Here is an 18,439-nt window from a genome sequence, read left to right as displayed (position 1 = left end):
ACCATAAACACAACTTTGTGTCCTGTAATTCATACATTCTAAGTAAAACTCAATTGAAAGTTATTTATAGTACTAAGCCATACTCTATTGCCATCCTATAGGTTAATGGGGTAGTGATATTGCTTTGGATAACTTTCCAGCTCTACTGTTTCTCCCCCATGGCATGGTTGTGTTCTATCCTAACTGGTGTCCAGCTGTGTTGTACCTCATTAAGTAATACTGTGTAATTAACTGCCTGATCTGTTACCTAAACCTACAGTCTGTTCTATAACATGCACAGCCTCCAGGCCAAAACACACACAGACACATTGTGCGTATTGTGAGTAGTGTGGTGTTCTATTGTACAGTACAGTACCTGACTGACTGTCACTGAGGCAGAGAATGTCCCAGTCACACACTGTCATGTCCCACATGGAGCTCTCTCTCTCTCTCTTTATTTGTTTCTCTCTCCCTGTCACTCCATTCCTTATTCTCTCCCTCTCCCTCTCTTTTTCTCTATGTCTTTCACGGTCGCTTTTTTCTCTTCCTTGGACTCGGTCTCAGTCTCTCTTTCTCATTCTCTCTCCCTCTCTCTCTCCCTCCCTCTATATTCCAGGTTCCTCCTTGTCCTTGTGAGCAGCGCCCCAGAGAGATCCCTGATCCAATTTCTCAGATCAGCTCGTGAAATGAGACGGGCCCGCCCCACACTGCAGTGCCGCATTTTGTGACCGAAGACACACACTCACACATACACAGAGAAAACACACAGAACACACACTCCTTTGTGCAGCACTGTACCGCTCCTCAGCCTTTCTCCCGTCTGTCCCCCTCTCCCTCCTTCCCTCTCTCCCTTCCTACTTCGCTCACTCCCTCCCTCCCTCTCTCATCGGACCTGGGTCACTTTAACTCACACATACAGACAGAGAGCACAGCCATTGTTCATGTCTGCATCCTAAATGGCACACTGTGTATGGAATAGGGTGCCATTTGGGATGTATCTCATGTTATAAAGTAATACCAAGGCAATGGGTATAAGAGGGTGTAAAGTGGGAACTCAAGGGAAGGACTAGAGAGTGTATGTTCATTGACACATTGGGAAAGTTTACAGATGTAGGAAATTAATTTGAGCCAGTTTGCTACAGCAGGAAAATAATCCTGCAGCAAGAGGAAATGTGAATTATTATGTGAATTATAATTAATTGGCATTTGTTGTAGGGGTTGATACATTTTTTTGTTAGGGCAAATAAAGTCTGGCATTTTAAAGTGGAAATTACAAACTTTAGAAGCCTTTTTAACTCTTGAATACTAAGTTTGCATTTCCTGCTGTGCAGAACAATTATCAGCAACAAAAGAGTGATCAAATGAAGTATACGTGCGGTTGTATGACCCAAGGTGTGTGTGTGTGTGTGTGTGTGTAGAGTTCTTCTGAGCCAGTACTCACACTCTCTAGAGGCAGTCTTTTCAACACCTTGAACTGTTTTTTGGGGTCCAGTTTGTAGATATGTTTTTCCGTAATAAACAAGGCTCGGTCTGTGCTTTTATTGAACCGATTCACCTGAGAGAGAGGAAGAGATAGAAAGAGAGAGAGAAAAAGAAAAAGAGAGAGAGACAGACAGACATAGACAGAGAGAGAGATAAAGAGAGCGAGAAGGGGGAGCAAGATAGAGAACAAGAGGTGGGTGGGGTAGAACAAGGGAACAAGAGGAGATTTCAAACACATTCAAGCTTATCTACATTTCTGTTTTCTAAGTTCTATTCTGTTCTACATCTTCAGAATATATCAGGAGATTAAACCAGACAAAACATAATCCAGGACAGATATGTCAGGACAAAAAGGTCTATTGAAGATGATGGGTTTATAGTTTATATAATTTCATGCATTCCCTACACACCTATCCAACAAGGATGGTAATTAAAATAGTCATAATAACTAGGTTGGATGTGGGGTCCTGTCTTCTGAAAAACAGTTTATCTCATAGCCTGATAAGGAGGTCAAGTGGTCAGTACCCACGACTGCTGTGGTATGTCCAGTGGATATGTACTGGCAGGTTTACTATATTGTGCTGTGTCTGGAACTGAGCCTATATCTGAAGTTAAAGTGCTAGCTAAAGAAAGACAGACAGACAGACAGACAGACAGACAGACAGACAGACAGACAGACAGACAGACAGACAGACAGACAGACAGACAGACAGACAGACAGACAGACAGACAGACAGACAGACAGACAGACAGACAGACAGACAGACAGACAGACAGACAGACAGACAGACAGACAGACAGACAGACAGACAGACAGACAGACAGAGTGAGAGATAGAGATAGAGATAGAGATAGAGATAGAGAGACACAGAACAACAACGAGAGAGAGAAATAAACTCTTTGTGGCAGTACAGTACAGTAGGCTATGGTACTGTAACACACCTTCCTACAGAACCCTGAGAAGAGGACCTGGTTGTACTGGTCTTTGTTTCTCAGCTCTTTGGAGATCCGTATGAAGTTAGAGCTCGTCTGAGGGCAGTCCCTCACCTGCAATCAAAGAGACACATTACAAAGGTACACATTAGGGATGCATTCCAAATTACACTCTATTCCCTATATAGTGCTTTTGACCGGGGCCCATACCCTATTCTCTTTAAAGTGGACTACTTTTGACCAGGGCCCAATGGCACCTTATTTGCTATATAGAGCACTACTTTTGACCATTGAGCTCATCTAGGGAACAGGGTGCCATTTGGGACGTAAACAATATTACACCAGCCTGATCCACCATCCTGATTGCTGCGCTCTTGTTTGGTGGAACAAGGCTAATATTACACGACCCACCATCTACACTGCTACCAGCTAGGACAGCATCTCCTCATTAGTCATAACACTGTTTATAACCTTCTCTTTCAAGCTTGTATCACTGATATTCTGAGACCAGCAGATCAAAAACCACAGCCTGAGGGAAATGATATTAGACACTGACTTTGAGGAGCATTTAGAGATGGGTCATGGCTTTTATGGCAGTGTAGTTGTATTGTAACTTAACATAGCTTTTCCACATCTACTGCCCTGCCTTAAGGAAATTTATTTAGGAATTTGAAGAACAGCAATATGTAAAAATGACGTCCCAGTCTACACTTTTTATCCGGGCTCATTGGGCTCTGGTCAAAAATAGTGCACTATGTAGAGAAAAGAGTGTCATTTGGGACACAATCCACAGACCACTCGAGGACCAACTAACTGACTGATTGATTGAGTGATTAATATGATACCTAGAGGGGCCTTTCATGGCTCTACAGACCAAACGCCATTGGATTAACCCGTAAGCGAGGCGTGAGTGAGACCCATTAGAATGAGACTTATTGTGTCTGCCTTTGAATTAAGCATTGTCAAATTGAGTCACATGGCAACTGCTGGTCATGTGGTTTATCACAAGAATTCCTTCATGGGATGGATGACCACTCGGGAGCCCCACTCGGGAGCCCCACTCGGAAGAGGGGTCACTACAGTCCCTGGTTCGATTCCAGGCTGTATCACATCTGGCCATGATTGGGAGTCCCATAGGGCAGCGCACAATTGGCCCAGCATTGTCCGGGTTTGGCTGGTGTAGGCCGTCATTGTAAATAAGAATTTGTTCTTAACTGACTTGCCTAGTTAAATAAAGGTTAAATTAAAGAATGTAAATAATGCTTCCTCAATAATGTCATTGTATTTTCAGGAACTCCCCATCTCCCCGTGTACTAGTCAGGGTGAGTGGGGAGAGTCGATTCACCTTATTTACGAACATGGAAACAAAACAATGTCCGAAACGTTCTGTTTGGTGGAGGACTTCCGTTGAAAAGGAGGTGAATATGGACACGCCTGGTGCCCACATTGATGACGTATAGTACGTCGTGCGAGTGGAGAGCAACAGATTGGATTCAGTCAGTCGTCCTGATGATGAGCCCTTCCCAGCTAGCTAGTTTATGCTGGCTATCTAGCAACAACAACAAAATGGCACTAGTTAAAACTTGTAAAGGAAAATGATGTTTCTTTCAATGGGCTAAGGAGAAAGAACTTGTAGTATTGGTCACCATCTAGATGTCACCATGACATGCCAATTAGCTAACGTAACGACAAGCGAATGACCAGTACAACGGTGTTGTATCGAGGTGCTTCCCAATTCCCACCGGTAGCTACGTGGCCAATTTGTTCATCTCACTTAATTGTATTTCGAGTAGGATAGCAGACCACAAGATAAATAACTTGTAATATTGGTATTTGGTAGTATAGTAACCATCTGAATGTCACCGTGATACAGTCTACTGCTCAATAGGGAGAGTTTGCACTGCAAGCCGGCAACACAACAACACGGGGCACAGTGTGTCCTTCGCTCTCACTCGCGGACTGCCGAGCACCGCTGTCCTGCAATAAGGAGAGGGAAGTGGCAATGTAGCTCCATTTGTCCCCACTCATCTCTCGCTGCGAGACATTCGTCATACATTTTGGGCACCAGGCATCCATATATCCTCTCCCGGGTGAGTGTGTGTATGATGTTGTATTAGTGTTTCAATGTACAGTGCCGTCTAGATTTCTTTTACAGAACTGCACTTGGGGCCAACCCATGGGGACAGAATATGAACGTTGCAAAAAGTTGTTGTTCACATTTTACTATTTGTTGAAATACTATAAACAAGGTATGATGATAGGAAGACATGTGAGTATGTTAGCCAACTGTTGAATTACAATTCAAACCCTTGCCCTTATTCTCTGGCCACTCCTGTAGATATGAGAGGATTGGATAGGTGGAAGCAATATGCTGGAAGGAGGAGCTAGGAGGTAATTTGACATACAGCTAACGTGTTGTGACTCACGTTAGACAGGTAGTCCCTCTCCCAGGGTCGGCCACAGCCCCAGTCCTTCCTCTCCCCACTCAGAGCCCCCAGAGCAGCCACCTTGGCCCTCACCTCCCCCATGTCAGACGGAGGGATGTTCTTCACTATCTGCCTGGCACGCCACCTGGGAACAAACATGTATAATAGAGAATACATCAAAGACGTTGCAGAAAAAAGTGCTGTCATTCATTCTTAACCACACTCTGTCAGATAAGATAAAAAATAATCTGTGTATAGGCCTGAAATGAACAGTAACTACATTTTATAGTGAAGAAAGAACACATGCCGTGCCCTTCTGCCCACTAAGATAATTACAGACTTCCTTACTGTAGTTACCAAAATATGCACTACCGTTCAAAAGTTTTGGGTAACTCAGAAATGTCCTTGTTTTTGAAAGAAAAGCAACAAAAAAAGTAAATAAAAATAACATCAAATTGATCAGAAATACAGTGTAGACATTGTTCATTTTGTAAATGACTATTGTAGCTGGAAACAGCAGATTTGTTATGGAATATCTACATAGGCATACAGAGGCCCATTATCAGCAACCATCACTCCTGTGTTGCAATGGCACAGTGTGTTAGCTAGAGGTGACTCCGGGATGCTGGCCTTCTAGGCAGAGTTGCAAAGAAAATGCCATATCTCAGACTGGCCAAAAATAAAATATTAAGATGGGCAAAAGAACACAGACACTGGACAGAGGCATCCCGGAGTCGCCTCTTCACTGTTGACGTTGAGACTGGTGTTTTGCGGGTACTTTTTAATGAAGCTGTCAGTTGAGGACTTGTTTCTCAAACTAGATACTCTAATGTATTTGTCCTCTTGCTCAGTTGTGCACCAGGGCCTCCCACTCCTCTTTCTATTCTGGTTAGAGACAGTTTGCGCTGTTCTGTGAAGGGAGTAGAACACAGCGAGATCTTCAGTTTCTTGGCAATTTCTCGCATGAAATAGCCTTCATTTCTCAGAACAAGAATAGACTGACGAGTTTCAGAAGAAAGTTCTTTGTTTCTGGCCATTTTGAGCCTGTAATTGAACCTACAAATGCTGATGCTCCAGGTACTCAACTAGTCTAAAGGACAGTTTTATTGCTTCTTTAATCAGAACAACAGTTTTCATCTGTGCTAACATAATTCTAAAAGGGTTTTCTAATGATCAATTAGCCTTTTAAAATTATAAACTTGGATTAGCTAACACAACGTGCCATTGGAACACAGGAGTGATGGTTGCTGATAATGGGCCTCTGTACACCTATGTAGATATTCCATAAAAATCTGCTGTTTCCAGCTACAATAGTCATTTATAACATTAACAATGTCTGCATGTCACGCCCTGGCCATAGAGAGGGTTATATTCTCTATTTTGGTTAGGCCAGGGTGTGACTAGGGTGGTCATTCTATGTCCTTTTTTCTATGTTTTGTATTTCTTTGTTTTGGCTGGGTATGGTTCTCAATCAGGGACAGCTGTATATCGTTGTCTCTGATTGGGAGCCATACTTAGGCAGCCTGTTTTCCTTTGGGTTTTGTGGGTGGTTACTTTCTGTTTAGTTCTTGTTCCTGACAGAACTGTTTGGCTGTCGTTCGTTTCTTGTTTTGTTTAAAGTGTTCTATTAAAATTATTATGATGAGCACTCAACACGCTGCGCCTTGGTCTACTCCCTTCAACAGCCATTACACTGCACTGTATTTCTGATCAGTTTTATGTTATTTTAATGGACAAAATATTGCTTTTCTTTCAAAAACAAGTACATTTCTAAGTGACCCCAAACATATTAAAGCAATGACAATATATAAACGAACAAAGCCATTGATCACGTGAAACCATTCATTCTTATTTTAAGACTCAATAGTGCATTGAAGCCAAATGAAGTCGGTTAAGATGGAGTCTCATGGAGACATCCAGGAAGTGACGTTGCAGGCTAGCTCCGTGCTGCCCCCTCCTATTGAGTAACTCCAAATTAAAGGCAGACCGAGGTACTGCAGCCTGCCATTAGCAACTAAAAGATCCTTAAAGTATCTTCTGTGTATGATTGAAAAATAATCGGTTCAAGGACATACATCTGGTGTATTAGAAGCAATTATTGGTACCATGATTGTCTTCTAAACATATTTTTATTTACACGGAGATTGGCAGTTTTCCATTCACTATAATGGAGGATGCTGTTTTCTACTAACAATGCCTGCAGTACGGCGGTCGGCCTTGAACTTCATGGCTTCAATGAGAGGGGGCAGTCGTTTTCCCCTGATATAAATGCATGCACATTCTATTTCTCGTTGTGGTAACTACGGGGGCTGACTGACCTGCGATGCAGCTGTTGAGTGATGCTGTCGAACTGTGCGAGGGCTGCCGGCGGCGTGGGCCACTCCACGCTCTTCCCATAGTCAGCCATGTTGCGTACGTTGGTGAAACGTCGTTCTACCTCCCAGAAGTGGGCCTTGACCTTGAAGCGCTTGTAGCAGCCCATGATGGCATAGATGGCACGCATACGCTGGCACCTCATCCTCGCCAGTGCCCCACGCCATACCTGGGGGAGAAAGGGTGGGAGGGAGAGAGAGAGCGAAAGAGAGAGTGAGGGATGGATGGAGAGAAAGTGAGAGTCAGAGTGAGAGAGAGAGATGGAGCACAGCAAATTCTCCAGTGTTAAATCAATACTGTCAGTGTTGTTCCAGTGTCTATATGGGTCCACACTTTTCAGTGGGCACTCAATTGAAGTAGCAAGTTAGGGAAATACTAATAAAAGGTGAAACAAAGGAGGAAGCGGAAGAAAGAAGGGTGACAGGTAGACTAGTTGTCAAATCAAAGTCTGCAAAGCAAATTTGCCAGTGTTAATTTTTCAGTGTAACATTTCTAGTGTTGATTTAGGTGTTAAATTCACTCTGTAAGAGTGAAATTGACACCCAGTGGTGTAAATGAAACCCCAGTGTTGGTGTTAATAACCAGAGTTATTGTTTTACACTTTGGAGAGTAAAACAGTCCCATAGAAACCATGCCCATCCTTATCATATTTCCCAGAATGCTCTATTGTAAAATATATTCTTTAGGATTGTTTTTAATATCTCTGTTTTTGCATGTACATTGATTGATTAATCTTATGCTACACAAGGATAAATAACATACATTTTAATAAACTAATCCAATCAGTTGGTTAGATTTATTGCACCCATTACTGAAATGGTTGTTCCAGTTTAAACGGTTTAAGTAGTCTTCGTATCAACTTTCCTAACCTTGGCATTCATTCTGAATGCAGGTTGCAGGTGAATAAAAATCCCAACTGTTGGATATCATAACTGTCTGAAATCCAATATGAATTACACATCACTTTACAAGCCAGCATAATGTGACAAAGAGTTTCCTAACAGCACTGTGTGAGGATTAAACTTGGCCATCAAAGTAAAGCCTAATGATATAAGTATTGTATTGTCATAGAGTTCAATTTTAATGATAACATTTGCCTAGGTACTCACTTAATGAAAGCCACAGGTCTTTAAAATGAAAGAATTCAATAACCATATCTCTGTCAATAACAAATACAGTCATGGGTGGTAACTCTACAATTCACTCGAAAAGGAAAGGCACCCTGGGAAATGTGCAAATCAGGCTTTAGACCATACAGCGTTAAAACAACACCCCAAAATGATTTACTGTAACACAACAGGTGTTAATTTCTAACACTGAGAAAGAGTAACAGCGTCAGCACAACGCAAAGTGTGTCAAGTTTACTCTAAATCAAGTGTTATGTTTTACACTGTAAGTGTTGCGTATCACTCTACAGTAGAGCTATGCAAACATCACAATAAAGTTAATTTGAACACTTCAAAAGTTAAATGGGGAACACTGCAACAGAGTTAAATCTTTAACTCTTTCAAAGGTGTTATCTTAACACCAGTTCAGCAGGGCTCATGTTCACTGAAAATAGTGTACATTTAACACTTTCTGAGTTAAATGTACACCATTGATTTTTCTGTGTGGGACAAATCAAAGTCTGTCCAGAGACTGTCTGGGTTAGACTCCTGCTGAGTTCCAGACAATGTTCTGTTCCAGTTAGAGAGGCTTAGCTGCAGATAGATTCATCCGGGTTTCGTCCCAAATTGCAACATATTCCCTATATAGTGCATTACTTTTGACCAGAGCGCATACGGTGTAGTGCACTATATAGGGAATAGGGAGTTATTTGGGACGCAGTCCCTGAATTGGGTCAGAGAGAAAAGCAGGGCATTTAATTCACAATCACAGAGCAAGAAGAAGAGAATAATTAATGAAATGTAATGTAACGATGGCTCTGATCGCATTCATTATCCCAATTATTGTTATCAGAGCGATCTCCATTTGACTCAGCAGATGAATCACACTGAGTTGAATATAACACATCCCAAATGGCACCCAATTCCCTATTTTGTGCTAAGGGCGCTGGTAAAAAAAACGTAGTGCACTACAAAGGTAGAGGATGCCATTTGGGACTCAAGCTGTGACTGGGAGCCAGATCATCGTCAAGCTGGAGACAAATTAAAAGCTTTTCTTTTAAAGGGGCAATCTGCAGTTGTATCATCCATTTTTGGACTTGTGAATTAATGATATGTACCCATTGATTCTTGAAGAATTTAACTTATAAATACCGAATTAGCTTAGTTCAACTGCCGTACCCCATCAGAACCTAAAATATAAGTTTGTTTTACTCTGTTTGTAAAACATTTTTTACATGTAAGTAAAAATATCGCTGATGGTCCGTCCTTGCATCCATAGGTCTTTCTATGAATTTGAGAGTGGTTACATTTCTCCAGCCCCATCCCTCAGCTTTTTACTGAAACAGTGGCTTTGTTATTGTTTCAACTGCGGATTGCCCCTTTAAATGCAGAGGTCTTAATAAGATGTGGATGCTGCTGTATGATTCACATTCTGACACGCAAGCTGTCGATGGGGTTTTAATTAGGACTAACTGCCAATGCCATGGGTCCTTGGACAATTAAATGCATCTCTGTCTGTTTTCATACATACAGGAATAATTTGGTCTATGAAAGTAACAGGAAATATAAATTCAGGATAAATGCCATAGAATTGTGTGTGGAGTATCTGAAAGCAGGGGTTTGTTCAGTAAAACCAAACAGGAGGAAATGTACATTTGGCAAGACAGATATATACCATTTTCTCCCCATTGATTGAACACAACCCAGTTTGTAAACTTTTACTGTCAGTACAGCCTCCGGCCACTAGGGGCCCCTACCTTCTGTAGGAACAGCACCAGGATGGGGATGAGCGCAGCTCTCTCCTGCTCCAGCGTGAAAAGGGACCGAGGTGTTCGCACAAACAGCTTGGTGTGTCCATACGCCACGTCGTCCTGGAAACCGTGCTGCGTAACAATAGCCTCCACTGCCTCCCTGTCTGTCTCCATCAGGTGATTGGGCCAGGTGTACTCACACGTCATCTTATACCTACAGTACACACAGGAGGGAAGATGAAGAGTTCAAGATACAGGCAGTTGTGCTAAACATGACAATGAGTGACGTAAGGAGTTGGTATGATAGAACAAACAGAGTGGCACTGAGGCTAGGATTGGACACTGGATAGATTTAAATTCCTCTGTTATACACATGGTTGAACACAGTCATATGAAGCTTGTTATTCGCATGAATACTGTGGCAGAATGTTATTAAAATCACGGACATTGACTCTAATTGCTGAGAAATGACTCATTCTTTATGTAATGCTTTCGCCCCACTGACGTTAGACCTCAGGGTGTGCATGACCTCTGACCTCTGTAGGAAGCGTGCGTAGGGCTGGCGGTAGGCGAACCCTGCCCTCCGCACCCTGACGTTCTCCAGCAGGCCCAGGTACGCCACCTGGTGTTGGCATCGGGCGTCGTCAAACAGCACGGGAGACTTCATCTCATTGGGCTTGATGCAGCGCACATAGTATGGCTCCTACAATACAAAACACAAAGTCATTAACAGCATAGTTATATACTGTGTAGTACAGTCTCACATACTACCTCTCTTGTAATACACAGAATAATACACAGTCAATAAGTATGGCTCCTAGAATACAACACACAGAATCCTCTAATATAATACTGTAATACTGCAATACACAACACAGTCGAAAACTGTGCAGTAACACATAGTACGGCTCTTACAATACAGCGAACACAGTCACAGTCCAACAGGATACAATACACTGTCATAGATGCAGTAAAAAGGTCAATGGAACGCAGACCGCGGGGATAGAAGGACGCCGGATTGGCGCACATTCAACAAATCTGATCTAACAAAGTGGATATTCGTCAAATCCATCATAATTGATGTACTGTAACAGGCCCACAATGTGGTTACTGAAGTCCGATTTCGATATTTTCGGCTGTTTTCACTGCATAACATTTAGAAGTTGTCCCTTTTCATGTTATGAAGAAGTGACTGCTAAATGATAGCTCCCTTTTGTATAAGCTGGTAAAATAGCTAGCATACAGAAATCAGGGGTGGTAGTCAAAGTTGTTTTTAACCGTAATGCAGTTACGATGACAAGAACATGTATTTCTGTTGACATCCATACAATCATTATACTCAGATTCTTAACATATTGTGAAATACACATACAGTGGGGGAAAAAAGTATTTGATCCCCTGCTGATTTTGTACGTTTGCCCACTGATGAAGAAAGGATCAGTCTATAATTTTAATGGTAGGTTTATTTGAACAGTGAGAGACAGAATAACAACAAAAATATCCAGAAAAACGCATGTCGAAAATGTTATAAATTGATTTGCATTTTAATGAGGGAAATAAGTATTTGACCCCCTCTCAATCAGAAAGATTTCTGGCTCCAAGGTGTCTTTTATACAGGTTAGGAGTTTGAGATTAGGAGCACACTATTAAAGGGAGTGCTCCTAACCGCAGCTTGTTACCTGTAAAAAAGACACCTGTCCACAGAAGCAATCAATCAATCAGATTCCAAACTCTCCACCATGGCCAAGACCAAAGAGCTCTCCAAGGATGTCAGAGACAAGATTGTAGACCTATACAGGGCTGGAATGGGCTACAAGACCATCGCCAAGCAGCTTGGTGAGAAGGTGACAACATTCGGTGCGATTATTCACAAATGGAAGACACACAAAAGAACTGTCAATATCCCTCGGCCTGGGGCTCCATGCAAGATCTCACCTCGTGGGGTTGCAATGATCATGAGAACGGTGAGGAATCAGCCCAGAACTACACGGGAGGATCTTGTCAATGATCTCAAGGCAGCTGGGACCATAGTCACCAAGAAAACAATTGTTAACACACTACACCGTGAAGGACTGAAATCCTGCAGCGCCCGCAAGGTCCCCCTGCTCAAGAATACATATACATGCCCGTCTGAAGTTTGCCAATGAACATCTGAATGATTCAGAGGACAACTGGTGAAAGTGTTGTGGTCAGATGAGACCAAAATGGAGCTCTTTGGCATCAACTCAACTCGCCATGTTTGGAGGAGGAGGAATGCTGCCTATGACCCCAAGAACCGTCAAACATGGAGGTGGAAACATTATGCTTTGCGGGTGTTTTTCTGCTAAGGGGACAGGACAACTTCACCGCATCAAAGGGACGATGGACGGGGCCATGTACCGTCAAATCCTGGGTGAGAACATCCTTCCCTCAGCCAGGGCATTGAAAATGGGTCGTGAATGGGTATTCCAGCATGACAATGACCCAAAACACACGGCCAAGGCAACAAAGGAGTGGCTCAAGGAGAAGCACATTAAGGTCCTGGATTGGCCTAGCCAGTCTCCAGACCTTAATCCCATAGAAAATCTGTGGAGGGAGCTGAAGGTTCGAGTTGCCAAACTTTAGCCTCGAAACCTTAATGACTTGGAGAAGATCTGCAAAGAGGATTGGGACAAAACCCCTCCTGAGATGTGTGCAAACCTGGTGGCCAACTACAAGAAACATCTGACCTCTGTGATTGCCAACAAGGGTCTTGCCACCAAGTACTAAGTCATGTTTTGCAGAGGGGTCAAATACTTATTTCCCTCATTAAAATGCAAATCATTTTATAACATTTTTGACATGTGTTTTTCTGGATTTTTTTGTTGTTATTCTGTCTCTCACTGTTCAAATAAACCTACCATTAAAATTATAAACTGATAATTTCTTTGTAAGTGGGCAAACGTACAAAATCAGCAGGGGATCAAATACCTTTTTCCCCCAGTGTATAAACAATAGCTTAAATATTCAGTAGGAAAATTTTGCTTGAGGGCAATGAGGAGATTCAGGATCTTCATGGCCCTTTCCCCTACGCATTTCCATGGCATTTCCATTGTTTTGGTCGAGTTCCATTGACCTCTTTACTGCATCTATGTACTGTATAGGAGATACTGTATACACATAGTACCGCTCTCACAATACAGAGAGTAGTGGAACAGTCAAATACTGTATTACTGTAGTATCACATAGTACAGCTCCTGTAATAGACAGAATAACCTATACTGGTCATAATAGTGGTAAGAGTCCAAAAGCAAAATAGTGACAAACATTAGAAATACCTATTTTGCCCAAGTTGGCTCTGTAGTCAACTTGGCATGGACCAGACTGTACAGAACTCAGTGGAACATAGCCATCCCAAAGAGGACTGAATCTGCCTTGTGCAATCATGCAGAAATACATCCAAGCCTATTAGAATATCAATGCATCATTAAAGTCTAGCGCGGCCAAACTCACAGCGCGTCTGTCCTACAGAAAGAGACTATTAAACTCTTAAAATGGCATAATACTAGTTTTTAAAGTGCACAGATAGTGGCAGCATGCCAATTAGTAACCTATTCCCTATAAAGTAGTGCACTATGTAGGGAATAGGGTGCCATTTGGGACACATAGAGTGTGTCCTTGTGCTACCTCTGTGTGCCAGACAGGAGCTTGTTGGGACATATTAAGGGACACATCTTCTTGTCAAGGGAATGGGCATGTTGTGTGTTCCAAATGACACCCTATTTCCATTGAAGAACACTACTTTTGACCAGGGCTCATAGTTCACTATATAGGGAATAGGGTGCCATTTGGGATGCAGAACTTTGTTCTCTCTGTTCTTAGTGTTCTGTGGTCTGTCTCTCATTCACTGCCCCCTGCAGGATGAATACAGTGGAACAGAGCACACACACACACACACACACACACACACACACACACACACACACACACACACACCAGCACAACAATTTTAGCTCAGTTCATCAGAGACTTGAGAAAGGAGGCAGTCAGACTGGGAGGGGTAGAACGAGGAGCTGAGAAGCGGTAGGTCAGATTGGGTACAGGTGTCCCCCTGGGACTAACAATCAGGGCATTCAGTCCTTCAACATGACCTAAAAACTGTCCCCAATGTGTCCGTCCCGTCCCCGTCCCCGTCCCCTCTCCATGCACACTGGCCTAGCGCATCCTGACAGAGAAACACTGAAGTACGAGTCGGTCATCTCAAAATAACATCAGGAAATGTCCCATCTCAGTCAGGGTTACAGGGAGACATATCACCTCATGTAGAAACAAATTCCTCATATGCTGTAAGACATGCTTTATCACTCATATGTCTAAAACGTTGCATATACTGTAGATATGGCACAGGTCTGTGTGAGATACAGGATATTACATCACATATACTGTAGATATGGCACAGGTCTGTGTGGAATACAGGACCAGTCCTGTCTGTGCAGCAGACTGCCATCTCATTAATGTAGTGGTATGTCTTGTGTCCAGGCATTTTCTCACAGGACAGATAGATAGACTAGACCCCCTAGGGAGAGGCTTATAGGACCACAGGCAGCCGGGTGGCAACCGTACCAGGCTGTGTTTTGGGGTATTTTTGTGTGTGTGTGTGTCTCAGTAATCATCCCTGCAGTTTGTCAGTATCTGACTGACCTCTCAAAAACAGACATTGTTATCTCTGACAACGTTATCCATATTTCTAGGAGCTGGTTGATTCGTCCAGCTGTTAGAAACACAGGCGTGGCTAGTCCACAATGTCCAGAGGACGATGATGACAGAGAGGTTAAGCTCATGTTAGATAAAAAGCATGGAGAGTGACGGACGAGTGGCCTTGATTTGACAGCCATTGCCAAGCAACACGGATTCATATTATATTGCCGAAAAGTTGGGAGAAAAGTAGGAGTGGGACAAACATCAAACCTACCAGGCACACCAGAGTCACCATGAACAGAATGAACTTTTATCGCTATGAGGAGTTGCCCAATACAACCAGTCTGCAATCAACCACCACTGACCTTGCAGCCCAGTTTATCCACAAGGGCCACAATGGAGTTCTTGAAGAGGGTGGCTGCAGTCAGGGGTCGTTTAGTGACCTCTGTGATGCTCAGCTGACCATCTGGCCACATCTCCTTCAGCACAGGGTTGGAACTACAGAACGAGAGAGAGAGAAGAGAGAGAGAGATGGAAGGAGGTTATAAAAGCGAACACAGGCTCAAATGAAAGAGTTTGAAGAGAGTTTGAACAGCTGAAGGAGAAAGAGGAGAGCAGAGGGTACTGTAAGGACAGGATGAAGTGGTCTAGGAGAGAAGAGGAGAGCAGAGGGTACTGTAAGGACAGGATGAAGTGGTCTAGGAGAGAAGAGGAGAGCAGAGGGTACTGTAAGGACAGGATGAAGTGGTCTAGGAGAGAAGAGGAGAGCAGAGGGTACTGTAAGGACAGGATGAAGTGGTCTAGGAGAGAAGAGGAGAGCAGAGGGTACTGTAAGGACAGGATGAAGTGGTCTAGGAGAGAAGAGGAGAGCAGAGGGTACTGTAAGGACAGGATGAAGTGGTCTAGGAGAGAAGAGGAGAGCAGAGGGTACTGTAAGGACAGGATGAAGTGGTCTAGGAGAGAAGAGGAGAGCAGAGGGTACTGTAAGGACAGGATGAAGTGGTCTAGGAGAGAAGAGGAGAGCAGAGGGTACTGTAAGGACAGGATGAAGTGGTCTAGGAGAGAAGAGGAGAGCAGAGGGTACTGTAAGGACAGGATGAAGTGGTCTAGGAGAGAAGAGGAGAGCAGAGGGTACTGTAAGGACAGGATGAAGTGGTCTAGGAGAGAAGAGGAGAGCAGAGGGTACTGTAAGGACAGGATGAAGTGGTCTAGGAGAGAAGAGGAGAGCAGAGGGTACTGTAAGGACAGGATGAAGTGGTCTAGGAGAGAAGAGGAGAGCAGAGGGTACTGTAAGGACAGGATGAAGTGGTCTAGGAGAGAAGAGGAGAGCAGAGGGTACTGTAAGGACAGGATGAAGTGGTCTAGGAGAGAAGAGGAGAGCAGAGGGTACTGTAAGGACAGGATGAAGTGGTCTAGGAGAGAAGAGGAGAGCAGAGGGTACTGTAAGGACAGGATGAAGTGGTCTAGGAGAGAAGAGGAGAGCAGAGGGTACTGTAAGGACAGGATGAAGTGGTCTAGGAGAGAAGAGGAGAGCAGAGGGTACTGTAAGGACAGGATGAAGTGGTCTAGGAGAGAAGAGGAGAGCAGAGGGTACTGTAAGGACAGGATGAAGTGGTCTAGGAGAGAAGAGGAGAGCAGAGGGTACTGTAAGGACAGGATGAAGTGGTCTAGGAGAGAAGAGGAGAGCAGAGGGTACTGTAAGGACAGGATGAAGTGGTCTAGGAGAGAAGAGGAGAGCAGAGGGTACTGTAAGGACAGGATGAAGTGGTCTAGGAGAGAAGAGGAGAGCAGAGGGTACTGTAAGGACAGGATGAAGTGGTCTAGGAGAGAAGAGGAGAGCAGAGGGTACTGTAAGGACAGGATGAAGTGGTCTAGGAGAGAAGAGGAGAGCAGAGGGTACTGTAAGGACAGGATGAAGTGGTCTAGGAGAGAAGAGGAGAGCAGAGGGTACTGTAAGGACAGGATGAAGTGGTCTAGGAGAGAAGAGGAGAGCAGAGGGTACTGTAAGGACAGGATGAAGTGGTCTAGGAGAGAAGAGGAGAGCAGAGGGTACTGTAAGGACAGGATGAAGTGGTCTAGGAGAGAAGAGGAGAGCAGAGGGTACTGTAAGGACAGGATGAAGTGGTCTAGGAGAGAAGAGGAGAGCAGAGGGTACTGTAAGGACAGGATGAAGTGGTCTAGGAGAGAAGAGGAGAGCAGAGGGTACTGTAAGGACAGGATGAAGTGGTCTAGGAGAGAAGAGGAGAGCAGAGGGTACTGTAAGGACAGGATGAAGTGGTCTAGGAGAGAAGAGGAGAGCAGAGGGTACTGTAAGGACAGGATGAAGTGGTCTAGGAGAGAAGAGGAGAGCAGAGGGTACTGTAAGGACAGGATGAAGTGGTCTAGGAGAGAAGAGGAGAGCAGAGGGTACTGTAAGGACAGGATGAAGTGGTCTAGGAGAGAAGAGGAGAGCAGAGGGTACTGTAAGGACAGGATGAAGTGGTCTAGGAGAGAAGAGGAGAGCAGAGGGTACTGTAAGGACAGGATGAAGTGGTCTAGGAGAGAAGAGGAGAGCAGAGGGTACTGTAAGGACAGGATGAAGTGGTCTAGGAGAGAAGAGGAGAGCAGAGGGTACTGTAAGGACAGGATGAAGTGGTCTAGGAGAGAAGAGGAGAGCAGAGGGTACTGTAAGGACAGGATGAAGTGGTCTAGGAGAGAAGAGGAGAGCAGAGGGTACTGTAAGGACAGGATGAAGTGGTCTAGGAGAGAAGAGGAGAGCAGAGGGTACTGTAAGGACAGGATGAAGTGGTCTAGGAGAGAAGAGGAGAGCAGAGGGTACTGTAAGGACAGGATGAAGTGGTCTAGGAGAGAAGAGGAGAGCAGAGGGTACTGTAAGGACAGGATGAAGTGGTCTAGGAGAGAAGAGGAGAGCAGAGGGTACTGTAAGGACAGGATGAAGTGGTCTAGGAGAGAAGAGGAGAGCAGAGGGTACTGTAAGGACAGGATGAAGTGGTCTAGGAGAGAAGAGGAGAGCAGAGGGTACTGTAAGGACAGGATGAAGTGGTCTAGGAGAGAAGAGGAGAGCAGAGGGTACTGTAAGGACAGGATGAAGTGGTCTAGGAGAGAAGAGGAGAGCAGAGGGTACTGTAAGGACAGGATGAAGTGGTCTAGGAGAGAAGAGGAGAGCAGAGGGTACTGTAAGGACAGGATGAAGTGGTCTAGGAGAGAAGAGGAGAGCAGAGGGTACTGTAAGGACAGGATGAAGTGGTCTAGGAGAGAAGAGGAGAGCAGAGGGTACTGTAAGGACAGGATGAAGTGGTCTAGGAGAGAAGAGGAGAGCAGAGGGTACTGTAAGGACAGGATGAAGTGGTCTAGGAGAGAAGAGGAGAGCAGAGGGTACTGTAAGGACAGGATGAAGTGGTCTAGGAGAGAAGAGGAGAGCAGAGGGTACTGTAAGGACAGGATGAAGTGGTCTAGGAGAGAAGAGGAGAGCAGAGGGTACTGTAAGGACAGGATGAAGTGGTCTAGGAGAGAAGAGGAGAGCAGAGGGTACTGTAAGGACAGGATGAAGTGGTCTAGGAGAGAAGAGGAGAGCAGAGGGTACTGTAAGGACAGGATGAAGTGGTCTAGGAGAGAAGAGGAGAGCAGAGGGTACTGTAAGGACAGGATGAAGTGGTCTAGGAGAGAAGAGGAGAGCAGAGGGTACTGTAAGGACAGGATGAAGTGGTCTAGGAGAGAAGAGGAGAGCAGAGGG

At 44.2% G+C, this 18,439-nt stretch overlaps 1 protein-coding gene across 1 annotated transcript in view; it reads right to left on the bottom strand.

Annotated features, from left to right (window-relative positions):
- Positions 1 to 18,439, bottom strand: part of LOC106570358 (unconventional myosin-Ig) — a 63,094-nt gene that overhangs the window by 21,165 nt on the left and 23,490 nt on the right. Inside the window, exons 14-20 of the mRNA XM_014142576.2 lie at positions 15,072 to 15,204; positions 10,587 to 10,753; positions 10,057 to 10,264; positions 7,139 to 7,362; positions 4,821 to 4,965; positions 2,404 to 2,508; positions 1,421 to 1,534 (exon numbers count right to left, since the gene is read on the bottom strand). Coding sequence (XP_013998051.1) covers positions 1,421 to 1,534; positions 2,404 to 2,508; positions 4,821 to 4,965; positions 7,139 to 7,362; positions 10,057 to 10,264; positions 10,587 to 10,753; positions 15,072 to 15,204 — 1,096 coding nt within the window. The remainder of the gene's footprint in view (positions 1 to 1,420; positions 1,535 to 2,403; positions 2,509 to 4,820; positions 4,966 to 7,138; positions 7,363 to 10,056; positions 10,265 to 10,586; positions 10,754 to 15,071; positions 15,205 to 18,439) is intronic.

Source organism: Salmo salar, chromosome ssa14, assembly GCF_905237065.1.
Source record: "Salmo salar chromosome ssa14, Ssal_v3.1, whole genome shotgun sequence".
Classification (NCBI taxonomy): Eukaryota; Metazoa; Chordata; class Actinopteri; order Salmoniformes; family Salmonidae; genus Salmo; species Salmo salar.
The sequence above is the reverse complement of the archived record's forward strand: the minus strand, read 5'-3'. Positions and strand labels throughout refer to the sequence as shown.